The sequence below is a fragment of the Salmo salar genome, chromosome 27 (genome assembly GCF_965601325.2).
Source record: "Salmo salar chromosome 27, fSalSal1, whole genome shotgun sequence".
Lineage (NCBI taxonomy): Eukaryota > Metazoa > Chordata > Actinopteri > Salmoniformes > Salmonidae > Salmo > Salmo salar.
In genome coordinates, this window is record NC_138317.1 from 2,421,940 (window position 1) to 2,444,753 (window position 22,814).

The 22,814-nt window shown below is 42.9% G+C and overlaps 1 protein-coding gene across 2 annotated transcripts; it reads right to left on the reverse strand.

Moving 5' to 3' along the window:
- Nucleotides 1-542: 542 nt before the first annotated feature.
- On the reverse strand, nucleotides 543-22,755 carry LOC106588173 (tripartite motif-containing protein 46). Of its 2 annotated transcripts, none has more exons than XM_014176898.3 (12): nucleotides 22,336-22,755; nucleotides 15,478-15,742; nucleotides 15,092-15,245; nucleotides 12,776-12,974; nucleotides 12,550-12,696; nucleotides 12,085-12,180; nucleotides 11,282-11,535; nucleotides 9,983-10,104; nucleotides 8,824-9,162; nucleotides 5,203-5,432; nucleotides 2,471-2,538; nucleotides 543-2,148 (listed from the first exon to the last, which is right to left on the reverse strand). In XM_014176898.3, exons 1-12 carry the CDS (start codon nucleotides 22,348-22,350, stop codon nucleotides 1,689-1,691), a joined length of 2,349 nt encoding a protein of 782 aa, XP_014032373.1. In that variant the 5' UTR covers nucleotides 22,351-22,755; the 3' UTR covers nucleotides 543-1,688. The 2 variants fall into 2 exon arrangements, with proteins under 2 accessions (XP_014032373.1, XP_014032370.1); XM_014176895.3 differs by lacking the exon at nucleotides 22,336-22,755 and adding an exon at nucleotides 21,245-21,618.
- Nucleotides 22,756-22,814: the final 59 nt, after the last annotated feature.

The following is a 22,814-nucleotide window of genomic DNA, read 5'->3' on the forward strand; positions in this document are numbered from 1 at the left end:
AACCTCCTTCCCTCAGCCAGGGCATTGAAAATGGGTCGTGGATGGGTATTCCAGCATGACAATGACCCAAAACACACAGCCAAGGCAACAAAGGAGTGGCTCAAGAAGAAACACATTAAGGTCCTGGAGTGGCCTAGCCAGTCTCCAGACCTTAATCCCATAGAAAATCTGTGGAGGGAGCTGAAGGTTCGAGTTGCCAAACGTCAGCCTCGAAACCTTCATGACTTGGAGAAGATCTGCAAAAAGGAGTGGGACAAAATCCCTCCTGAGATGTGTGCAAACCTGGTGGCCAACTACAAGAACTGTCTGACCTCTGTGACTGCCAACAAGGGTTTTGCCACCAAGTACTAAGTCATGTTTTGCAGAGGGGTCAAATACTTATTTCCCTCATTAAAATGCAAATCAATTTATAACATTTTTGACATGCGTTTTTCTGGATGTTTTTGTTGTTATTCTGTCTCTCACTGTTCAAATAAACCTACCATTAAAATGATAGACTGATCATTTCTTTGTCAGTGGGCAAACGTACAAAATCAGCAGGGGATCAAATACTTTTTTCCCTCACTGTATTTTAACTGCAGTCTCACTCCTACACACACACACACACACACACACACACACACACACACACACACACACACACACACACACACACACACACACACACACACACACACACACACACACACACACACACACACACACACACAAACACACAGTTAAACGTTGGAAAAACAACCAATGCACAAACACATTAATCAAGGAGCAAGCGATAAAGGTGGCTGAAGCTGAAGCGGTATCATTCAGTTCCTAATTTCAGTATTTCCTCGTGACATGTTATCCTCCTAACTCAATCTACTGTCTACTCAATGACAGCATTATTTAGACCAGATTCAAATCTTTAGTTGGGGTTGTGATGGAGTGAGTGGGAAGATTTCACTAACAGTCAGGACTTTTTTTTCCATTGGAGATACACATACGTACAGTAGATGTGTAAATAGTTTTAGTACAGTGAAGGGGGGAACTGTTACATGATCAGAAAACATAGAACCTCCAATTAATTTCTGGACCTCGAAGTAATTTCCACATGGGACACCAGGTAGGTGCAATTAATTATCAGGTAAAACGGAAAAACAGCAGCAGTCCGGACCTCGTAGGGTAAGATTTGAATACCCCTGACATAGATGAACACCCAGACAGGACATGACTGAGAAACAGTTTTTCTAAAATAAATATATGTTCTTGCATATATACCGTAAATATATACAGTATAGCGTGGTTAATAGAGCAAGCGTCAAAGATAGGAGACATTACATAATTGCTGTGTGTGTAATTTGCCAGCCCCTACTTAAGCAATTTAGCATTTCTGGCAAAATAAAATGTGTAAACCAAAAAAGTATGTAATAAAGTTAAATACATTTGCATATCGGTTGCAATAAAAACTAGAGATACAAAACAACAAAATGAGGTTACTAACTTTTTGCTCTGGCCAAGTAAATAGCTTACAATTAACTTTACATTCTATGTCCAATCACTCACCTCAGATTAAGGCCAAGATTCAATGCGCCGTTGAAAGGCAATGTTACTGCGTTTGCAGAGATCACATTCAAGGTAAATGCTGTAGAGGTCGGCTCAATTGGAAATTACCTTTAAATTACCTACACCATGGTTTCAAATTGAATCGCAGCCTAGTTATTCAGATTAGTGACACGTGATTGGATGGTGACCCTCCTGACTGGAGTCTGGTCTGCCATCCGATTGGCCACCAACTCCTGTAACTGAAGTGCCCCTCCGCCAATAAAAAAGAAAGCCGGGCAAACGGGGCCGGAGCAATCGACAGGCCCCTCCCACAGAGGACGGAGCGAGTGGGCATCGTAGAAAGTGACGCGACCCTTCTCAAAGTCAAGGCACACCCCAAGCCTGGGAGGCAGGGGGTAGGTGAGGCCCGTAGGCGAGGAGGCAGGGCTGTTGCCGTTGGCGACGGTGGGGCTGCGGCGGGGGTTGGTGCCGTTGCAACCGTGGTTGTTCTGATGGTTGGGAGCCTGGGGCAGGAAGATCTTGCCCATGCCCATGGTGAGGAAAGAGAAGGGGGGAGGGGATTCCAGGGAATCCTCTGCCCCACTGTCATGGCCACTGTCTGGGTCATAACTACAGGGGGAGGCAGAGAGAGAGAGAGAGGAAGAGAGAGAGAAGGAAATAGAGAGTGCGGAGTCATACCCACACACACACACACAACTAGGGCCCGTATACATAAAGCGTCTCAGAGTAGGTGGGCTGATCTGTTCCCCCTGTCCATGTAATCTTATTCATTATGATGTAAAAGGCTAAACTGATCCTAGACCAGCACTCCTACTCTGAGATGTTTTTTTTTTATACAAGCCCTGATAGTCAGTCTCTCCTCAACCAATTTTCCATTGACTACTTCCTGTCCTCCCTGCACTTTATAGCCTCAACCTCCAGCACCACTCACCGGGGACTGGCCATGTCTTGCGGAAGGTGAAACCACTCCTGTAGTTTGGCCTCTAGGCCCACTCCCACCTGTGGAACAGATAGAGAGAGGCAAAGAAAGGAGGCAGCAACATAGTGGGGTCCAAATTTATTGGCACCCTTGAAAATATGAACAAAACATAATGTATAAAATAAATAATACAAATACTATATTGTATGCTATTTTTTTTATTATATTATTTTATACTAATACAATTACTCAGAGAAAGAGATTCTATTTAACAAGTAATACTACATAAAAAAAGCTATCTACATGTGCATTTGGAAAGTATTCAGAACCATTGACTTTTTTTCACATTTTGTTACGTTACAGTCTTATTCTAAAATGCATTCCATTGTTTTTTTCCCCTCATCAATCTACACAAATTACCCCATAATGAGTAAGCAAAAACAGGTTTTGATTTATTTTTACAAATGTATTCAAAACAAAAAACTGATATCAGATTTACATAAGTATTCAGACAATTTACTCAGTACTTTGTTGAAGCACCTTTAGCAGTGATTACAGCTTCAAATCTTGGGTATGACGCTACAAGCTTGGCACACCTGTATTTGGGGAGTTTCTCCTATCTCTCCTACTCTCTGTACTTTGTTCCATTCATCTTTCACTTGATCCTGACTATTCTTCCAGTCGCTGAGGCTGAAAAACATCCCCACAGCATGATGCTGCCACCACCATGCTTCACCGTAGGGATGGTATTGGCCAGGTGATAAGCAGTGCCTGGTTTCCTCCAGACCTGACGCTTGGCATTCAGGCCAAAGAGTTCAATATCGGTTTCATCAGACCAGAGAATCTTGTTTCTCATGGTCTGAGAGTCCTTTAGGTGCCTTTTGGCAAACTCCAAGCGGGCTGTCATGTGCCTTTTACTGAGGAGTGGTTCCATAAAGGCCTGATTGGTGGAGTGCTGCAGAGATGCTTGTCCTTCTGGAAGGTTCTCCCATCTCCACAGAGGATCTCCGGAACTCTGGTCACAGTGACCATCGGGTGCTTGGTCACCTCCCTGACCAAGGCCAATCTCCCCCGATAGCTCAGTTTGGCTGGTCGGCCAGCTCTAGCCTTGGTGGTTCCAAACTTCTTCCATTTAAGAATGATGTTCTTGGGGACCTTCAAATCTGCAGAAATGTTTTGGAACCCTTCCCCAGATCGGCCTTGACACAATCCTGTCTCGGAGCTCAACGGACAATTCCTTCGACCTCACGGTTTTTGCTCTGACATGCACCGTCAACTGTGGGACCTTATATAGACAGGTGTGTGCCTTTCAAAATCATGTCCAATCAATTGAATTGACTCCAAAAAAGTTGTAGAAACATCTCAAAGATGATCAATGGAAACAGGATGCAACTGAGTTCAATTTTGAGGGTCTGAATACTTATGTAAATGTGTTTAGTTCTAATAAATTTGCAAACATTTCTAAAACCTGTTTTCGCTTTGTCATTATAGGGTTTTGTGTGTAGATTGAAGGATTTTTTTAAATCAATTTTAGAAAACAGCTGTAACTTAACAAAATGTGGAAAAAGTGAAGGGGTCTGAATACTTTCCGAATGCAACATATACAGTTGAAGTCGGAAGTTTACATACACTTAGGTTGGAGTCATTAAAACTCGTTTTTCAACCACTCCACAAATTTCTTGTTAACAAACTATAGTTTTGGCAAGTCGGTTAGGACATCTACTTTGTGCATGACACAAGTAAATTTTCCAACAATTGTTTACAGACAGATTATTTCATTTAATCACAATTCCAGTGGGTCAGAAGTTTACATACACTAAGTTGACTGTGCCTTTAAACAGCTTGGAAAGTTCCAGAAAAATGATGTCATGGCTTTAGAAGCTTCTGATAGGCTAATTGACATAATTTGAGTCAATTGGAGGTGTACCTGTGGATGTATTTCAAGGCCTACCTTCAAACTCAGTGCCTCTTTGCTTGACATCAAGGGAAAATCAAAAGAAATCAGCCAAGACCTCAGAAAAAATGGTTTTGGTTTTATTTGGTTTTATTTATTTATACGTTTTGAGATATCTATTTATATATATTATATATATATTTTTTTTTGTGTCTGTGTGGGGGGGGGGGTATGATAACGTCGATCACGTCGATATGATCACGTCTCTCATAACAGAGAGACGTGATCATATCAAAATCAAATCAAATGTTATTTGTCACATGCGCCGAATACAACAGGTGTAGACCTTACATTGAAATGCTTACTTACAAGCCCTTAATTAACCAACAATGCAGTTTAAGAAAATATCCCCCAAAAAGTAAGCGATAAGAATAACAAATAATTAAAGAGCAGCAGTAAATAACAATAGTGGGGCTATATACAGAGGGTACTGGTACAGAGTCAATGTGGAGTCAATATACAAATGTAAGCAAGGTTTGAAATGATTATGTTTTAGTATCTGTTTGGGCTTATTGCGGTCAATGTGCAGTCAAATTATTTGTAATTATGTTCCGGCCCCCCAACCATCCACACAAGAAAAAATTGTATCTGCCTACGGCTGAATCTAGTTGCTAATCCCTGCCCTATGCACCTGTGGAGATTGAAAAGGATTTGATTGGTATAAGCAATATGGGTTAACTTCCACCTAGCAGAGGGCAAATCCTCTCAGCTCTCCACAGGTGAATACGGCACTGGCCTTACGGGACGATTTGGGATTGGGACAAACTCTCCTCCCAGCCATTCCACTTACTTTGACCAGATAGGAGCCGGGCTCCACTGAGCATGCCCAGTAGTGCCTGCCCTGGGTGATGGCCACGTCGCCCACCAGGAGGTCTGCAGTCAGGTGACAGGAAGTGAGCGCTCGGTCGGCGGCCTGCATCAGGGACAGGCCGGGGACGCTCCGGGCGCAGCGCTGCTCCTTACTCACCACCAGCCGGTCGGCATGGAGACCCCAGCGAGAGTCCAGGTAGAAGTTTAACACTGAGAGAGAGGAGGCCAGGGGAGGATAGGGAGATGGAGAGGGGGAAAGAAAGAGGGAGGGTGGAAGGAGGAGTGCATAAGTAGGAAGGAGAGAAGAGGGAAGAGGTGGGTTTTGATGAGATAGAGTAGAGAAGTGAAGTAGGAGAGAGGGAAGACAATAATGGCACAGAGGAGGTAAATACAGGGTAGTGCTGAGCAATTAGTGCCTTTTGAGGTTGGTTCGATTATTCAAAAATAATCACTTTTTTATTTTTATTTTGATAAAAGAAATTGACATTAAATGCAATGTGCATTATGTGGGTTGAATGCAGTAAAAACACAGAATAAAACAATGATGGTAGTGACTGCTTATCACTTAACCATAATTTATTCAAATTACTTTAATAAAATATTTGTTTTATTTGATAACTTTAGATTTAATTCCAAGTCATCTCATCTCTATAGAGCTGCTGCCTATGCTGTCTGACAGAATCACTATTTTAGTCGTTTTTCAAAGTAAATAAGGCATACTTTTGACTGCTGAATACCAACTATCAATCACTTAGATCATGTATTTACAGGCTCGTGAAGCAACTGCTTTCTGTCCCTCTTCATCGCACATTCTCTCTTGTCGCAGTCTCTGTGTCTGCTCTGCAGACCAGACAAGTTCAAGCGGGCACGCAATGGATTATGGTCATTGTACGTAGTATATTATCAAGTTTTCTGCGCTAAACTATGTAGAATATTGGCCTGTTGAAAACTAAAACTCCCTAATACATTGCACAGTTCAGGCTTGATCTGAGTTATCTATACAGAAACCGCACATTGAGCTCACAGAACAAAACAGAACAAAGTGGAATTCAAAATAATTGAACCGACGTCGGTCAATTAGTTATTTAAAAAACCAAAAATAACCGATATTTCTGTTAATCGATCAGCACTAATACAGGGATAGAGGAGTAGTAAGATGCAGTATATTCAGAAAGTATTCAGACCCCTTGACTTTTTCCACATTTGTTATATTACAGCCTTATTCTAAAAATTGTTTACATTTTTTTCCCCTCATCAATCTACATACAATACCCCATAATGACAAAGCAAAAACAGGTTTTCAGAATTCTTTGATAATTTCCATTAAAAACAAAACAAAAAATATCACATTTCCATAAGTATTCAGACTCTTTACTAAGTACTTTGTTAAAGCACCTTTGGCAGCGATTACAGCCTCGTCTTCTTGGGTATGACGCTACAAGCTTGGCACACCTGTATTTGAGGAGTTTCTCCCATTCTTCTCTGCAGATCCTCTCAAGCTCTGTCGGGTTGGATGGGGAGCGTTGCTGCACAGCTATTTTCAGGTCTCACCAGAGATGTGGTTCAAGTCCAGGCTCTGGCTGGGCCACTCAAGGACATTCATAGACTTGTCCCGAATCCACTCCTGTGTTGTCTTGGCTGTGTGCTTAGGGTCATTGTCCTGTTGGAAGGTGAACCTTTGCCCCAGTCTGAGGTCCTGAGCACTTTGGAACAGGTTTTCATCAAGGATCTCTCTGTACTTTACTCCGTTCATCTTTCCCTCGATCCTGACTAGTCTCCCAGTCCCTGCTGCTGAAAAACATCCCCACAGTATGCTGCCACCACCATGCATCATTGTAGGGATGGTGTCAGGTTTCCTCCAGATGTGACGCTTGGCATTCAGGCCAAAGAGTTCAATCTTAGTTTCATCAGACCAGAGATTCTTGTTTCTCATGGTCTGAGAGTCCTTAAACTCGAAGCGGGCTGTCATGTGCCTTTTACTGAGGAGTGGTTCCATCTGGTTCCATAAAGGCCTGATTGGTGGAGTGCTGCAAAGATGGTTGTCCTTCTGGAAGGTTCTCCCATCTCCACAGAGGAGCTCTGTCAGTGACCATTGGGTTCTTGGTCACCTCCCTGACCAAGGCCCTTCTCCCCTAATTGCTCAGTTTGGCTGAGCGGCTAGCTCTAGGAAGAGTCTTGGTGGTTCCAAACTTCTTCCATTTATGAATGATGGAGGCCACCGTGTTCTTGGAGACCTTCAATGCTGCAGAAATGTTTTGGAACCCTTCCCCAGATCTGTGCCTCGACACAATCCTGTCTCGGAGCTCAACGGACAATTCCTTTGACCTCATGACGTGTTTTTTTCTTTGACATGCAGCGTCAACTTTGGGACCTTATATAGACAGGTGTGTGCCTTTCCAAATCATGTCCAATTAATTGAATTTACCACAGCTGTACCCCAATCAAGTTGAAGAAACATCTCAACGATGATCAATGGAAACAGGATGTACCTGAGCTCAATTTCAAGTCTCATATCAAAGGGTCTGAATACTCATGTAAATAAGGTATTTCTGTTTTTTAATTACTAAAATACTGTTTTCGCTTTGTCATTATGGGGTATTGTGTGTAGATTGATGAGTGGGAAAAAATAATTTTATGCATTTTAGAATAAGGCTGTAACGTTACAAAATGTGGAAAAGGGGTCTGAATACTTCCTGAATGCACTGTATAGAATCAGGGCTACAAAGAAAGAACTGAGAGGGTTAACATAGAAGAGGGATAAAGAACTGTCATGCAACTCCTCTGGAATGAAAAGAGGAAACATGGACTAGGAGAGAGGGAGTCAAACTGTCTTTCATCAACAAACTAGAAACTGATACAAAACAGTCAAAGCAGAAGGTCAATCAAAGGAGGAGGTGCATCTTTCCTAAATTGGGATTATTAATATTCCTGAGGGAAACATAGCAGAATAGGATCATTTACCAAGGGAGACAAGGAATACATTGACCACTCCAGACTTCCCAGACTCATTAGCATAGATCTCAATCAACCAAATCCATTTGTTAAGCCTCAGGTTTTAACAAATAGCAAACCTCATCAACACACTCTGAGATCTCATTATGGAGGGAGAACGAGGGTGGCTGGGAGGACAAGAGATGCATGGTATAAATGTAAAAAGAGGTAGATATATGTGCGAAGCAACACGAGGAAAAATGAGAAAAGAGTGTCGATGCTCACATTAACAGGCAGAGGGGGAGATGCGGATTGAGAGAGTGGACCTAGGAGTGGAATGAGTGAGATGAGGAGAGACATGTGAAGACAGTGTTAAGAGGATGGGTTGGATAGAGAGATGGGATGGGAGGAGAGTTGGATGGTATGGGTAGAGAGAAGGATGGGAATGGGCAGAAAAATAGAGAAATTAGTCATTAAGATGATCTCTATGGATACTGTTCTGATGCATATCAGTTATACCAATACTGATGAGATTGTGTGTGTGTGTGTGTGTGTGTGTGTGTGTGTGTGTGTGTGTGTGTGTGTGTGTGTGTGTGTGTGTGTGTGTGTGTGTGTGTGTGTGTAGTGTGCATGTAGTGTGTGTTCCTATAGAGCAATGTATAGACCTCACCTGGTGCTGGCGGGGTGTGTAGGTACACCTCCTCACTGTACTCCCCGAAGCCCGCCTTGTTGCAGCCTCTCACCCTCAACACATACACACTGTCCATCTCCAACCTGTCAATCACAGCACTGGTTCCGCCCACCTCCTCCAGCCGCTGCCAGCCCCAGCGGGCCGCAGCCAATCGCCCTTGGATACCACCCCTGGCCCCGCCTCCTGGCACCACCCCCCGGCGACGAAACTCCACAGAGAAGTGCCAGGCGGGGGCGGATTCCTGAGGCAGCCGCCAACACAGGAAGAGCTGGTCATAGGCCAGGGTCTTTTGAGTGTCGATAACAGGGGCCAGAGGGGCTGATGGGAGAAACATTACAGCTGTCAGTCAGATGTTGGATACAAAAACATACTCACTCGCTGGCTTGATTACATATGCAATACTACCAGATGTTCACTACAATTTGCTAATGCATAGTTGAAGATACAGTATGATTCAGTAAAATGACTTAATTAATGGTAGACTCAGCGTGATGATGTTGCCACGAGCAGCAGCAGCGCAGATATTCAGATGAGCGCGATACAACACTGCTCTCACACAGCCACACAGAGTATCTGCACATGTGCACGGGTGCGCTTCACGCTTCTACAACGTGATAGCTACAGGAGAAGTTTAACCTTGCGCTTCAACGCTCTTAGTTGTTGCGGAAATTGACCCACTACTGCTGTTTTTCTTGTGCATTTCACCTTTAAATTGAATTACCACCAAAATGTTACATGATTGTATTCTGTAGTATGTCATTTCTCTTACATCCTCTCTTTCCTCTCCTAAATCCCTTTTTCAGTACTCTGGCTCTAACCCTACTCTCTGGTTGATTATCCCTCTATGTCTCCATAGCCCCCTCCTCCATCCTCCTCTCTCTCTGACTGACTCTATCTCTCTACGTCTCCCTAGCCTCCTCCTTTATCCTCCTCTCCTATTCTCTCTCTGACTGACTCTACCCCTCAACGTCTCCCTAGCCTCCTCATTTATCCTCCTCTCCTACTCTCTTTCTGACTGACTCTACCCTCTATGTCTCCCTAGCCTCCTCATTTATCCTCCTCTCTCTCTCTGGCTGGCTCTATCCCTCTACCCCTCCCTAGCCCCCTATCCCCTCCTTCATCCTCTCCTCTGTCTCACCCTGGATGAACTGCAGGTCTGTGAGGAGTTTGAGTTCTTTGGAGACATCCAGCTGGAAGTGTCTGAAGGAGGGATCAGCGGCCAGAGAGAAACACTGCAGCCCTTCAATGGACGTGGATAACCTTGGAGAGTGAGGAGAGTGAGGAGAGGGAGAGAGGGAGAGAGAGAGGGAGAGGGAGAGAGGGAGAGAGAGAGAGGGAGAGGGAGAGAGGGAGAGAGAGAGAGGGAGAGAGAGAGAGAGAGAGAGAGAGAGAGAGAGAGAGGGAGAGAGAGAGAGAGAGAGAGAGAGACTTTTAGAATAATTGTTTGGGAGTAGATGACAAGTCCGAGGAGGGAGGTATGCACTACGCAGACTTAACAACTGTATTATTAGGATAATACGCAATTAGAGTAACTTTAATTGATAGCAGATAGATTAATCTTGGTTAATCCAGAACTAAAGTCTCACGTAATTGGTCAGCTGCTCGATTAACTTTTGGGTCCATGCATGTTAAGAAAAGGGACTAAGAGACGCTAGAATGAGGAGCAGAACTGGAACGAGGAGCTCCAACTTCTCTCTTTGCAAGTTACAGGCCGAATGCCCCCTCCCCTTCCGAAATCCGAAAGATGCTAATACCTGCAAAATTGTGATTTGACCAAATAACCAGTTACAAAAAACCCAAACACCGGCACTGCTGCTGATTGTTATCCCACACAACCCATTCCATTCCCTACAGATTTTACGGTACCAGTTATGTTTCCATAGACCTGTCCACGAGAGATTACAGATACTGTAGATTAATGTGACTACATACTGTAGCAGTCTACTGTCTACCTGTATAACTACATGTTTCATGCCACTAGTCCAGTGTCAGTCTAACAAACCATCACTGGAAACAGTGAACACTGTTTGGAGCACAACTACATAGAACACCATCACTAAAGCCACGCAGTTCTCTTTATCAAACAGGTCTACTGGCTCCCTCTTGTGGCCATTTGTCATTTTGCTGATGCCGTGGGATGAGCAGTGAAAGCATACACAAGAGGGAAAGAAGAATAGACAATAGACATTGATTGAAGGACTGGGTGAGAGGAAATAGAACAATACGAACAGAGAAACAAACAAACAAAACAAACAAAGGAACAGAAAAATCAACAAAACTAGGGCGCTAAAGAGCCCTGGGTATTCGTCCAAAATAGAACCCTATTCCCTACAGTGCACTACTTTGGATCAGAGCTCTATGGGGAATAGGGTGCTATTTGTATAAGCTTCCACACTGTCTGCTGCCCAGCCAGTCAGACCTGTTGTGTGTAAAGTACCTGCTGTGTGTCTGGCGCGCTGCCTGGACGAAGCAGGGCGGGTCCGTCTCCTTCAGCAGCTCTTGGGAGAACACCATGAGGCCTGCATGTTCTAGCAGGCTCCGCCTCTCCGCCACCTGGCCCGCCAACGCCTCGCCCCGCCTCTGCCGTGCCCCCTCCAGGGCCTGAGACAATGAGGCGTGGCGCTCAGCGAGGAGGGCGGTCAGGTCTCTCACGCTCTGAGACAGCTGCTCCCGTGCCGCTACGCTATTCGCCTGTGGACAGACAGCAACACACAGGGAGGAGTAGGACCGTAGAGATATAATGTACTTCAATCAATATTATTCTAGAATCGTGTTCTGGCTATGCTGTTCAACAGTCAGACAGCAACACACAGGGAGGTTAGGAGGACCACAGAGATTATGTATCAGACAGCAATGCACAGATTAGGACCATAGCGCTATGTATTATGAATACAGTATACATGAGCATATGATGTCTACTGTTGTAAACAATGCTGTCTATGGTGGTGTGGTCAGTAGGATCAATAAATTAGCCAGCTAACTTGCTTAAGTATTATTATATATTATTGCCCGCACAGTGGAGCTCATATGATGAATTTGCAAGTTATTTACAAAAGAAAACTTGGTCTAATTGACTCAACATCCAAAAACACATATATAAGGTAAACTTTTTTAATTCATCAAAAGTTATTTCTGGTTGTTTATCAAAGTTAGCTGGCTAACTCATTGATCCTGCTTTGTGGTATACCCCTCTGGTGGGTCATTTCTGGAGCCCTGCAGACTACAGTATTATTTAGTCACCTCTGTCTGAGTGGTGGCACTCTCCAGCTGTGAGATCTGGCCCAGCACTGTCTCCTGGTTGGACAGAATGTAGTTCATCTCCTTGGTAATCTTGTCCTGTCAAATAATCAGTGACCGCAAATAAACAAAGAGTTAATGCCCTGACCAGACTTAATCCTAATGCACATCAGTAGCTCTGTATTACCCTCCATTTTAACTGTGTTCATCTCTTACACACTGGATGATCTAAACCCACAGTTCAATGGCGACTTACCCCTTTTCTGTCATGCACTGTACTACTAGACTAACCACCAACCATTGAGGGCCAATCTCCATTGCGTGTGATATCCACTAATGCCACTGATTATAACAATATTGCCATTTAGGTACTTTTATTCAAAGCAGCTAAAGGGTATTACATACATTATTCAGTATATTGTACAGTATAAGGCCAATGCAGGAACCATGCTACAACCAGATGCCTGCCTTGAGTGTCTGGTAGGCCTGGGTGACTGGCGCCACCTTGTGCCCGGCGTGGACGCGGCGCAGCTTGCAGAGCGGGCACAGCAACCGCTGGCACGTCCTACAGTAGAAGTGCAGACGCTCCTGGTCATGCTCAGGACACGACAGAACCTGGAGGAGGAGAGACAAGAGGGGTGAGAGAGGAGAGAAGATAGGGATGAGAGAGGGATGAGAGAGAGGCAGGCCTCACCTTGGGCCTGAAGTTGAGGGTGGGCTGGACATGTTCGTGCTGGGCACGTGGCGTCCCCCAGGGGTGGTAGAGCTTGAAACACTCGTTACAGAAGCTGGCTTGGCAGTCGGCGCAGCCCTTAGTGGCCTCCAGGGACTGGGGAGGCTTGCAAAACTGACACATCACAGCCACACTGCCTAGGCTCACTGTGTGTCTGTACCTAAGAGAGGGGGAGAGGAAGATAGAGGGGAATGATTAAAGGGAGGAGGGTAGGGGAGAGAGAGAGCGAGAGCGAGAGAGAGCATGGGCGAATTAGGGCAAGATAGTAGTAGAAAGGGGGTGGATGAGGTTGGAAAAGGCGAAAGAAAGAGAGACAAAAATAAGAATGATGGAAGGAGAGAACAGGGCCAAGACAGAGAGAGAGGGGATGGGTAGACCGGGTGATAAATAACATAAAAGAGGTTACTCTACATGGGGAAAATAAGCTTTTAGCAGTTACACTGCAGTAGTCCAGTGGAAGTGCAGTGTCTTTCTGCTACAGTAGGTTGCTGCAGTGTGTTGCAGTCTGGGAGCTCTGCTAATTTCCTCTCTAGGTCAGCTCCATGCTGATTAACAAGAGTGGCACCCTATTCCCTATATAGTGCACTACTTCTGACCTGGACCCATACTATTTTTGACCAGGGTGCCATTTGGAAAGCCGTACTTGGACACATTCTCTCACTCACTGTTCAAGGGGCTAAAGATGCAACTAATTGAAATGCTACACATTTGTGTGTGTGTGTGTGTGTGTGTGTGTGTGTCACGGGTGAGACTGGGAAACCAACGTCTTCAACAGACCAAGAGGAAATTCCTTGCCGACGGTGACACTGATTTTGCAGGCAGGGTAAGGCTGGGCAATATGGCCAAAATATCCTACAGTATCAAGATATTTTATGTTTTTGAATAATAAAAGTTCTACATTTGCTTTATGAGAGGTGTGTGACCATAAGATGGCAACACATACATTCTAAGCGATTTCAATGGGTCTTTCTCCCTTCTGATTGTTTTATACTGTTCAATTAAACTTGAAACAAAAATCATTTTCATAATTTTCATCAATTTCTGCATTTCCTGCACTCATTTGACATCATTTCCACACTGCCACGTAGGGCTGCACGATATAGGCAAACAATTTTAAATAAAATGTTGCAGTTGCGATTTAGAGCAAACCATTTGGGTGAACTGTTGGAATAATGGAAATAGAATGATTATTCTAATTCTATAGTTAGACTATAATAGTGGGCACTTTGAATACAGTGTTGTTTGACATGACAATGTATGAAAATACAAGGGAGGAGTTATTGTGACAGGGTAGGAACCAAAGTGATGGTCAGTGTTTCATAGGGGACCCTATAACCTTTGGTTACATTGAATGTTTTCTCTTAGATACTTTATGTAGCTAACATGTTCATGCTTCGCATATTCCTCTTGGATTTAGAAGATGCTGTTGCACAAACGACATGCTGATTTAGATCGCACCCTCCCTGGTATTATCAGGCTGTATAGCTAGTTACGTTTGTTCTGACTCAGTACATGTATTAGCTAGCCAGCTAACTAGCAATTAGCATTAGTGGCTAACGCGATTTAGGCCCAACTTGCTAAGGAAAGACGAACTACAAATTTGCAGATATAAGAAACACAAACAAATAGTGTAATTATAGAACGCTTGTGGATTTATTTTAAGAATCAAAGTGAAAACAGCATCGTTGTCATCATTGTTGCATGTGCTGCATTGACCACTGAACGCAAGTGTCTCGTGGTCGTGGAACAACAAATGCGCTCCTTGAATGACAGGGGGCAGGGCTAGGTCTGTGTGGAAAGCGGCATGGAGAGAGATGACCATAAAAATGGATGTTACACATGGTGTATCACATTTAACAAACCAAACATTCAATATCCATTATAGAAGGTAAAGTAAAAACCAAAACCAGTCTGTGCATCAAAATACGTTACACCGCCGAGCCCTAAGGCAGGCCTACATCCTCCCTTACAGAAAAAACACGATTTCACAAGTGGCAAATCACATTATTTCATGTGAAATTTCACATGAAAATCATGTGAAATTGTGTTCACTTCACATGTGATCACGTGTTTTCACATGTGTAGTTTCATGTTATCACATGTTGCTTTACATGTTATTACCTTAACTTCACATAAGTTCACATGGGATCACATAAAATGTATGTCTTTTCCGTAACAGCTCACAAGACCAAGACCTGTGCATAGTGCATGTGTGTGTACTTGCGTGTATAAATGTAAGTGTGTATAAGTGTGTGTGTGTGTGTGTGTGTGTGTTACCTCTCTACAATGCGCTCCAAGGTGAGGTTACGCAGGCAGTCAGTCAGGCCCTTCTCTCCCAGCTCTACCTCTCTCCCACAGGGCGGGCACGGAAACAACATCGCAGGGGGCGGTTCCTTACGCCGTCGCCCCGGCGACGGATACGTCCCAAATCCTGGACAAAGGGTGACAGAGGGGGAGAAGTCAGTCAGTGGGATGAGGAGAGAGGGATGGGTAAAGAGTGGAGGAAATAGAGAGAAAGAGAGAAGGACGTGTGTATTCCCATCGCATCCCCAGACTAGTCTTATTGATCGTCACTTGACATTGAATCTAAAGACATACACACACATATACACACACTCTCTCTCATGTGCAAACACACATTTACACAAACACACACACATTACCTGAACGTAGCACGCGGTCAATGGGTCGATGGTCAGCCTTGCTGGACATGGGCCTGCGTGCCTGGCGGGGAGAGCGGGTGTTGGGGGTGGAGGCAGGAGAGTTGGGCTCGGGTGGCAGCTCCGGAGCAGGGTAGCCATTTTGAACCAGGACCTCTGAGGCACACATCAGGCAGACGCTGTGCTGACATGGCAGGACCACGGGCTGCTTGACGATCTCCTTACACACTGGGCAATGCAGCTCGCACTCCATGCTCTTCACGTTAGACTGGGGAGGAGGGAGAGGTGGAGAGTCAATGAATCACACAGGTAGGGGTCCTGTGTGGCTTGGTTGGTAGAGCATGGTGCTTGCAATGCCAGGGTTGTGGGTTTGATTCCCATTGGGGACCAATACAAAAAACCGATGAGAATATGTGCACTCACTGCTGTAAATCGCCTCTGGTAAATGACTAAAATGGAATGTAAATGGGTCACTTTTCCTTTGATATTCAAGGGAATTAATTAATTGAATTAAAACGAACCCACCAAGACAAAAAAGAGGGGGTAGAGGGCTGAATTTATAGTGTTTGAAAAGAGAACGAAGTAAGTACACAGCACGGGACCAAAATAGAGGAATGACATGAAGAAGAGGTATTGAAATGAAACATATAAAACAGTTGTACCACCAACTACAATAAACTGCAGTGCTCAAGATGCTATGGGCTCTGCTCAAAAATAGTGCACTATTTGGGATGCAGCGTAGTGTGCGAGATGGCAGAGATTTCTCGAGCTACGTGTTAACACGTGACAGTATGACAGTGGTCTTTATAAATAGCTGTCCTCAATGGGCTGTCAGAGCAGTGGGAGACTCGTTAAATATCAATAAGGAAGGATGACCAGACATTAATTATTTAATTCCTGCACATGCCTGGTCCGGAGTGTGTGTGTGTGTGTGTGGACGTGTTTAACCAGAAGTCCCCACAAGAATGGTAAGCAAACAAAAATTTGACCAACTGGGGACATTTTATTAGTCCCCACGAGGTCAAATGCTATTTCTAGGGGGTTTAGGGTTAATGTTAAAATGATTGTTAGGGTTAGAATTACGTTAAGGGTTAGGGTTAGGAGCTAGGTCTAATTTTAGGGTTAGGGTTAGGAGCTAGGGTTAGGTTTAGGGTTAAAAACTTCTTAGGGCTAGGCCCCTTTTTTCTCAATTTCCGCCTGAATGATGTGCCCAAAGCCTGTTGCTCAGGTCCTGAAGCCAGGATATGCATATAATTGGTACCATTGGAAAGAAAACACGTTGAAGTTTGTATAAATGTTAAAATAATGTAGGACAATATAACACAATAGATATGGTAGGAGTAAATCCAAAGAAAAACCAACCAGAACTTTTTTCGAGAGAGAGACCGTCCTCTTAGAATGGCAAGTGTAAGGTCATTTTGGAAATAAGCCAAAATTAGCCAAGCCAATTCCTATGGCATCCACAGGGTGTCAGCAGTCTATGTTCAAGGTTTCAGGCTTGTAACTTCAAAAACGAATAAGAAATATCAGTTTTAGTACAGGGACACAGTCTTGGAAATTCATGTTTGCGAGCGCCATGAAGACAGGACGCACCTGCTAAAATCGGTTTCATATTGAACATACTTCTTTCCGTAAGAAATATTATAGTTTGATTACATTTTTGGGTATCTGAGGAGTAAATAGAAACGTATTTTGACTTGTTGAAACAAAGTTTATGGGTAGATTTTCGGATTCCTTTATCTGCATGTTGAATGAGTGGATTACTCAAATCGATGGCGCCAACTAAACTGACTTTTTGGGATATAAAGAAGGATTTTATCTAACAAAATGACACTACATGTTATAGCTGGGACCCTTTGGATGACAAATCAGAGGAAGATTTTCAAAAATTAAGTGAATATTTGATCGCTATTTGTGAATTTATGAAACCTGTGCCGGTGGAAAAATATTTTGATGTGGGGCGCCGTCCTCAAACAATAGCATGGCATGTTTTCGCTGTAATAGCTACTGTAAGTCGGACAGTGCAGTTAGATTAACAAGAATTTAGGCTTTCAACCGATATAAGACACTGATATGTACCTAAATGTTTAATATCCATAATTTTTATGATGATTTATTTGAATTGCGCGCCCTCCAGTTTCACCGGAAGTTGTCCCGCTCTGGCTAAAACAGATCATAATGAGTAAGATTACATGGACAGGGGGGACCTGATCCTAGATCAGCATTCCTACTCTAAGTGAAGAAAATGAATGAATTAATGAATTAATTAATTAATTTATAAAATCACCCTGTTAACTGTAGCAGAATCAGTAGCCTAACTGTTGCAGGATGCAACAATACTGATAGCAGCTCTGGTAATAGCCTATGACGTGGTATAAAAATGAGGGTGGGGGGGAAACAGTGCAAACTCTACTCCAGCTGTCTTTCACTAAGGGGATTTTTCAGTGGCACAATGACATCATTCCAGGAAAGGGTTCTATGACTATCCAAAACTCAGCTTTGTGGCTTTCTGAACCTGAGGCTCCAGGAACTGACTCACACACACACATTGACACTAACAGTGACACACTCACACACACACACACAAGTTAATCAGTACATTGAAAAACACTTAAACTAACCATTCTAATATCCATTCTATTGATTGCCCTGATGCAGGGGGAGAGGAGGATGACAACCTTCCTGCTTTAAGCAACACTATAGCACAGCCTAAATCAAGTGATACTTTTCCCACATTACAGTTTTATTCAATCACTTTGGCACATTCTTCAGATATACAGTACATTCAGAAAGTATTCAGACCCCTTGACTTTTTCCGCGTTTTGTTACGTTACAGCCTTATTCTAAAATTGAATAATCGTTTTTTTCCCCCTCATCAATCTACACACAATACCCCATAATGACAAAGCAAAACAGGTTTTTAGACATTTTGTCATATTTATTAAAAATAAAAACGTATTACAAATATTACATTTACATAAGTATTCCTATCCTTTATCAGTACTTTGTTAAAAGCACCTTTTGCAGCAATTAAAGACTCAAGTATTTTTGGGTATGACACTACAAGCTTTGCACACCTGCATTTGGGGAGTTTCACCCATTCTTCTCTGCAGATCCTCTCAAGCTCTGTCAGGCTGGATGGGGAGCGTCGCTGCACAGCTATTTTCAGGTCTCTCCAGAGATGTTAGATCGGGTTCAAGTCTGGGCTCTGACTGGGCCACTCAAGGACATTTAGAGACTTGTCCTGAATCCACTCACGTGTTGTCTTGGCTGTGTGCTTAGGGTCATTGTCCTGTTGGAAGGTGAACCTTCGCCCCAGTCTGAGGTCATGAGTGCTCTGGAGCAGGTTTCATCAAGGATCTCTCTGTACTTTGCTCCGTTCATCTTTCCCTCAATCCGGACTAGTCTCCCAGTCCCTGCCGCTGAAAAACATCCCCACAGCATGATGCTGCCATCACCATGCTTCACCATAGGGATGGTGCCAGTTTCCTCCAGACGTGACGCTTGGCATTCAGGCCAAAGAGTTCAATCTTGGTTTCATCACACCAGAGAATCTTGTTTCTTATGGTTTGAGAGTCCTTTAGGTGCCTCTGGCAAACTCCAACGGGGCTGTCGTGGCTTTTACTGAGGAGTGGCTTCTGTCTGGCCACTCTACCATAAAGGCTTGATTAGTGGTGTGCTGCAGAGATTATTGTCTTTCTGGGAGGTTCCCCCATCTCCACAGAGGAACTCTGGAGCTCTGTCAGAGGGACCATCAGGTTCTTGGTGGTTCCAAACTTCTTCCATTTAAGAATGATGGAGGCCACTGTGTTCTTGGGGACCTTCAATGCTGCTGAGATTTTTTGGTACCATTCCCCAGATCTGTGCCTGTCTCGGAGCTCTACGGACAATTCCTTCGACCTCATGGCTTGGTTTTTTTCTCTAACATGCACTGTCAACTGTGGGACCTTATTTAGACAGGTGTGTGCCTTTCCAAATCATGTCCAATCAATTGAATTTACCACAGATGGACTCCAATCAAGTTGCAGAAACATTTCAAGGGTGATCAATGGAAACAGGATGCACCTGAGCTCAATTTCGAGTCTCATAGCAAAGGGTCTGAATATTTATGTAAATAAGGTATTGCTGTTTGTTTTTAATACATTTGCAAAAAATTCTAAAAACCTGTTGTCTCTTTGTCATTATAGGGTATTGTGTGTAGATTGATGAGGAAAAACATTTTTATTTCATCTATTTTAGAAAAAGCCTGTAACGTAACAAAATGTGGAAAAAGTCAAGGGGTCTGAATACTTTCCGAATGTATTGTAAGTGGTATATTTTCAAAACTCTAAGTACAAAACTCTAAACTGATAACACTTGTAATGGCCCCTATCTTTTTAAATAACTTTTGATTGTGCATTCATTGGGGTTGCACATGTCTTTCACCCCCGAGTCATTCATGCAAAATCACCAAAGCATCAGATAATGACAGGTTCACCATTTAGTTATTTAAACTACTATTTAATCCAATAGCAAAACAATACAATATACACATTGTGAGCATGTTGGGAAATAGGTCAGTCTTATGGTTTCATTATCCTTATACAGTACAAACGTAGGACAAATCATCAGAAATATGGGGTATATATATATATTTTTTTTAAATATATGTTTTATTGTCACTTACCATGGTGTTGTATGTCATTTCTGCCCCTTGCAACATTTTACAAGATCACCTTTTCTATGTGTTTCTATACAGTATCTCCTATCTCTCTGCTCAACAAAATGAATCAGCTTACAGTGAGTGTATCGATGAAATTCAAATGAGTGGAATATATTGTTATATACAACCCAGGTATTTCAACAGTGCATTGTACTCTACACTATAATTCCAAATGGTAGCACATAAGAGTGACTCTTTCCACGTTGTCCTATTGAAGCACACTGGCTTCTGGAAAATGATGATGTAGTATTTACAGTCACATCCATATACAGTATGATTTCGTTTTCCCTTCCAACATAAATTGATGTCAAATGGATACATTTATGAGGTAAAAATATAGAAATGTACAGTTATCGAACTATATATGTTAACTAGGCACTACATCAGTTTAGCTCAGTAATTAACAGTTTTGAGCAGTTTGATTGAGTGATAATGAATTGTAGTGTTAACAAATGATAAGAATATCATATCAAATGTAGGCTTAAAGTGAATATTGCATTTTCAAAAGCAGATAATTAAATTGAATATGCATCCAAATTGAAAGAGTGATTTGTTGCAGTGAACAAGTGACTGTGAATTCGTTTGTTGTAATTGGTCAATAAGAAATGTTGATTCGAGTTTTGAAACATGAGCTATTTTGATGATCTGTTTAGATTTTTGTGCTCAGAGTTGTGAATATGCACCAAAGTTATCTTTTTTATATAATGTATATGAAGCCAAGCCCTTCACACACATCACATCACACCTCAATAAACACGCAGATCTGAAGGTCAAAGAAAGATAATTTATAATTTACGAGCACGATATGGTTTGAGTCACACTGTCCCTATGTCATTCACCAATGTCAACTCCGTCCTGACCTTTCTTGTTCTATTCAAACAGCGGCCGAGTATACGAGCAATATGCTAGCCAGGTTATGCTACACTGGCTACAATCCACTGACGCCCACAAATGATTTGTCCACATAGGACCTGCATTCCATTTTAAAAGCCCAAATTGCTTCGCAATGCAATATCTGTCACCGGCTTGGTTTCCAGAACACGCGTTGTGATACAGCGCAATTCTTACCTTCAGCTGGAATCTAGGCGCCATGATAGGAATGTTTCTTCCGCGGTAATCAGAGCGGTGCTCCCGGAGAGGTGATACTAGAAACTGAAAGGGGGGGGATTTCTGCCCAACTACAAGGAGGTGTGACATGGGAGATTTGTGAGATGCTAATTATTTTAAAGAGTACCTTTAATTCCTGTTGATATAGTGCTTAAAAATAGTGATTGTCAGTCTTTCATTGTTCTCTTTGTTGAAAACTACAATAGCCTATGCGCTGTGCGATCTTCGGTACCCTAGTTTTTTTTAATCTCCCCCTATGCACCACAAGACTGCACCGCGTGCCTGCATCCCGTCTCCATGGTAACAAGCATCCCTGGTACCTGCACATCCTACAAGCTCGCACAAAACGTGTGGCATTTTATTTGCACGGCTTCTTTGTTTGTTTCCAGCGTGTCAAGTGTTGCATTCGAATAAGCATAGGGTCTACATCCTTAACGCATTTTTGTTGTCCACAAAAAAAAATCACCAGGTCATTATAGCGCACCTTATAGACTAGTTGTAAAAAAAAATTGCACCAAAATGGGTAACGCCTATAATTGGCCTATGAGTGGTTCAATACATTTGGTAGGCATCCACATATTTACAGGTGAATTGAATGGGAAAGTATGGTAAAGGCTACAATGTTATTTAAAACACAAATAGGCCTTTCTGTTTCCTTTTGGTCTAGGTTGAAGACTATTAGCCAACATAACGAATTAATGACCAGGTAGAGGGATGGGGTGGAATAGGAATATATATATTTTTTCGTATGCTATAGATAGGCCTATATCACCTTTTTTAACATATTAATGTGTGACATTGAGCCGTGTTAAATGTTGGGAATTATTATGAAATAAGAGTGGTCCGACAGGTGCAAATTGGGGCGAATCAGACACCTGAAAAGAAATAGTGGCAATCTGGTTCTGGTAGTTTAGGCATTAGGTTACTGTCTGCATCATTAGCCTATAAAATGTCCTAGGCTATTAGTAGACTACAACGGGGAAACAACAAAACATGTAACACAAACAATACACTGACACAACCATACACAGGCTAGTCATACTAATACGAACCAGAGCGTCCATCATTGAAGAAGTGAGCGTTCAATCCGACTGTGCCTCCTTCGGTGAATTACACATGATACCCCTACCGTTATCATAACAATAACAACAGGTGCCATGAAGGCGAAAATTGCAAAATAGATATTCATAACTCCTGGTTCACCATTTCCACAATAAGATTATAAGAACTGGGCGCAGGCGCGTGAAGCTACAACCCATAAAAAACGTTAACAATAGAAAAATTAAGCCAAATGGGAGAGAGGCATTTTATTTAAACGAAATAAATGTAAACGATCATGAAAATGCACACACCATCCCAAATGCTGCAAGATTATTCGCTTCGTAAACTACTCCCAGCCCAGACATCTCTCAACCTTCCTTTATCGAATCGCATCAGCCTCGGATATTCTGCCACGATCCTGGGGTTTCTGTCTCTGCTAGGCACTGTAATAAAGGGGCGGGTGAAAAGGACTACAGTCGGAGCATGCGTA

Coding starts and splice junctions, on each gene's coding strand:
- LOC106588173 (XM_014176895.3), bottom strand. CDS start 21,373: ATGTCACACCTCCTTGTAGTTGGGCAGAAATCCCCCCCCTTTCAGTTT. Junction 15,246..15,477: donor TGACCGCGTGCTACGTTCAG/GTAATGTGTGTG, acceptor CCCTTTGTCCAG/GATTTGGGACGTATCCGTCG. Junction 9,163..9,982: donor AGACCTGCAGTTCATCCAGG/GTGAGACAGAGG, acceptor TTCTCCCATCAG/CCCCTCTGGCCCCTGTTATC.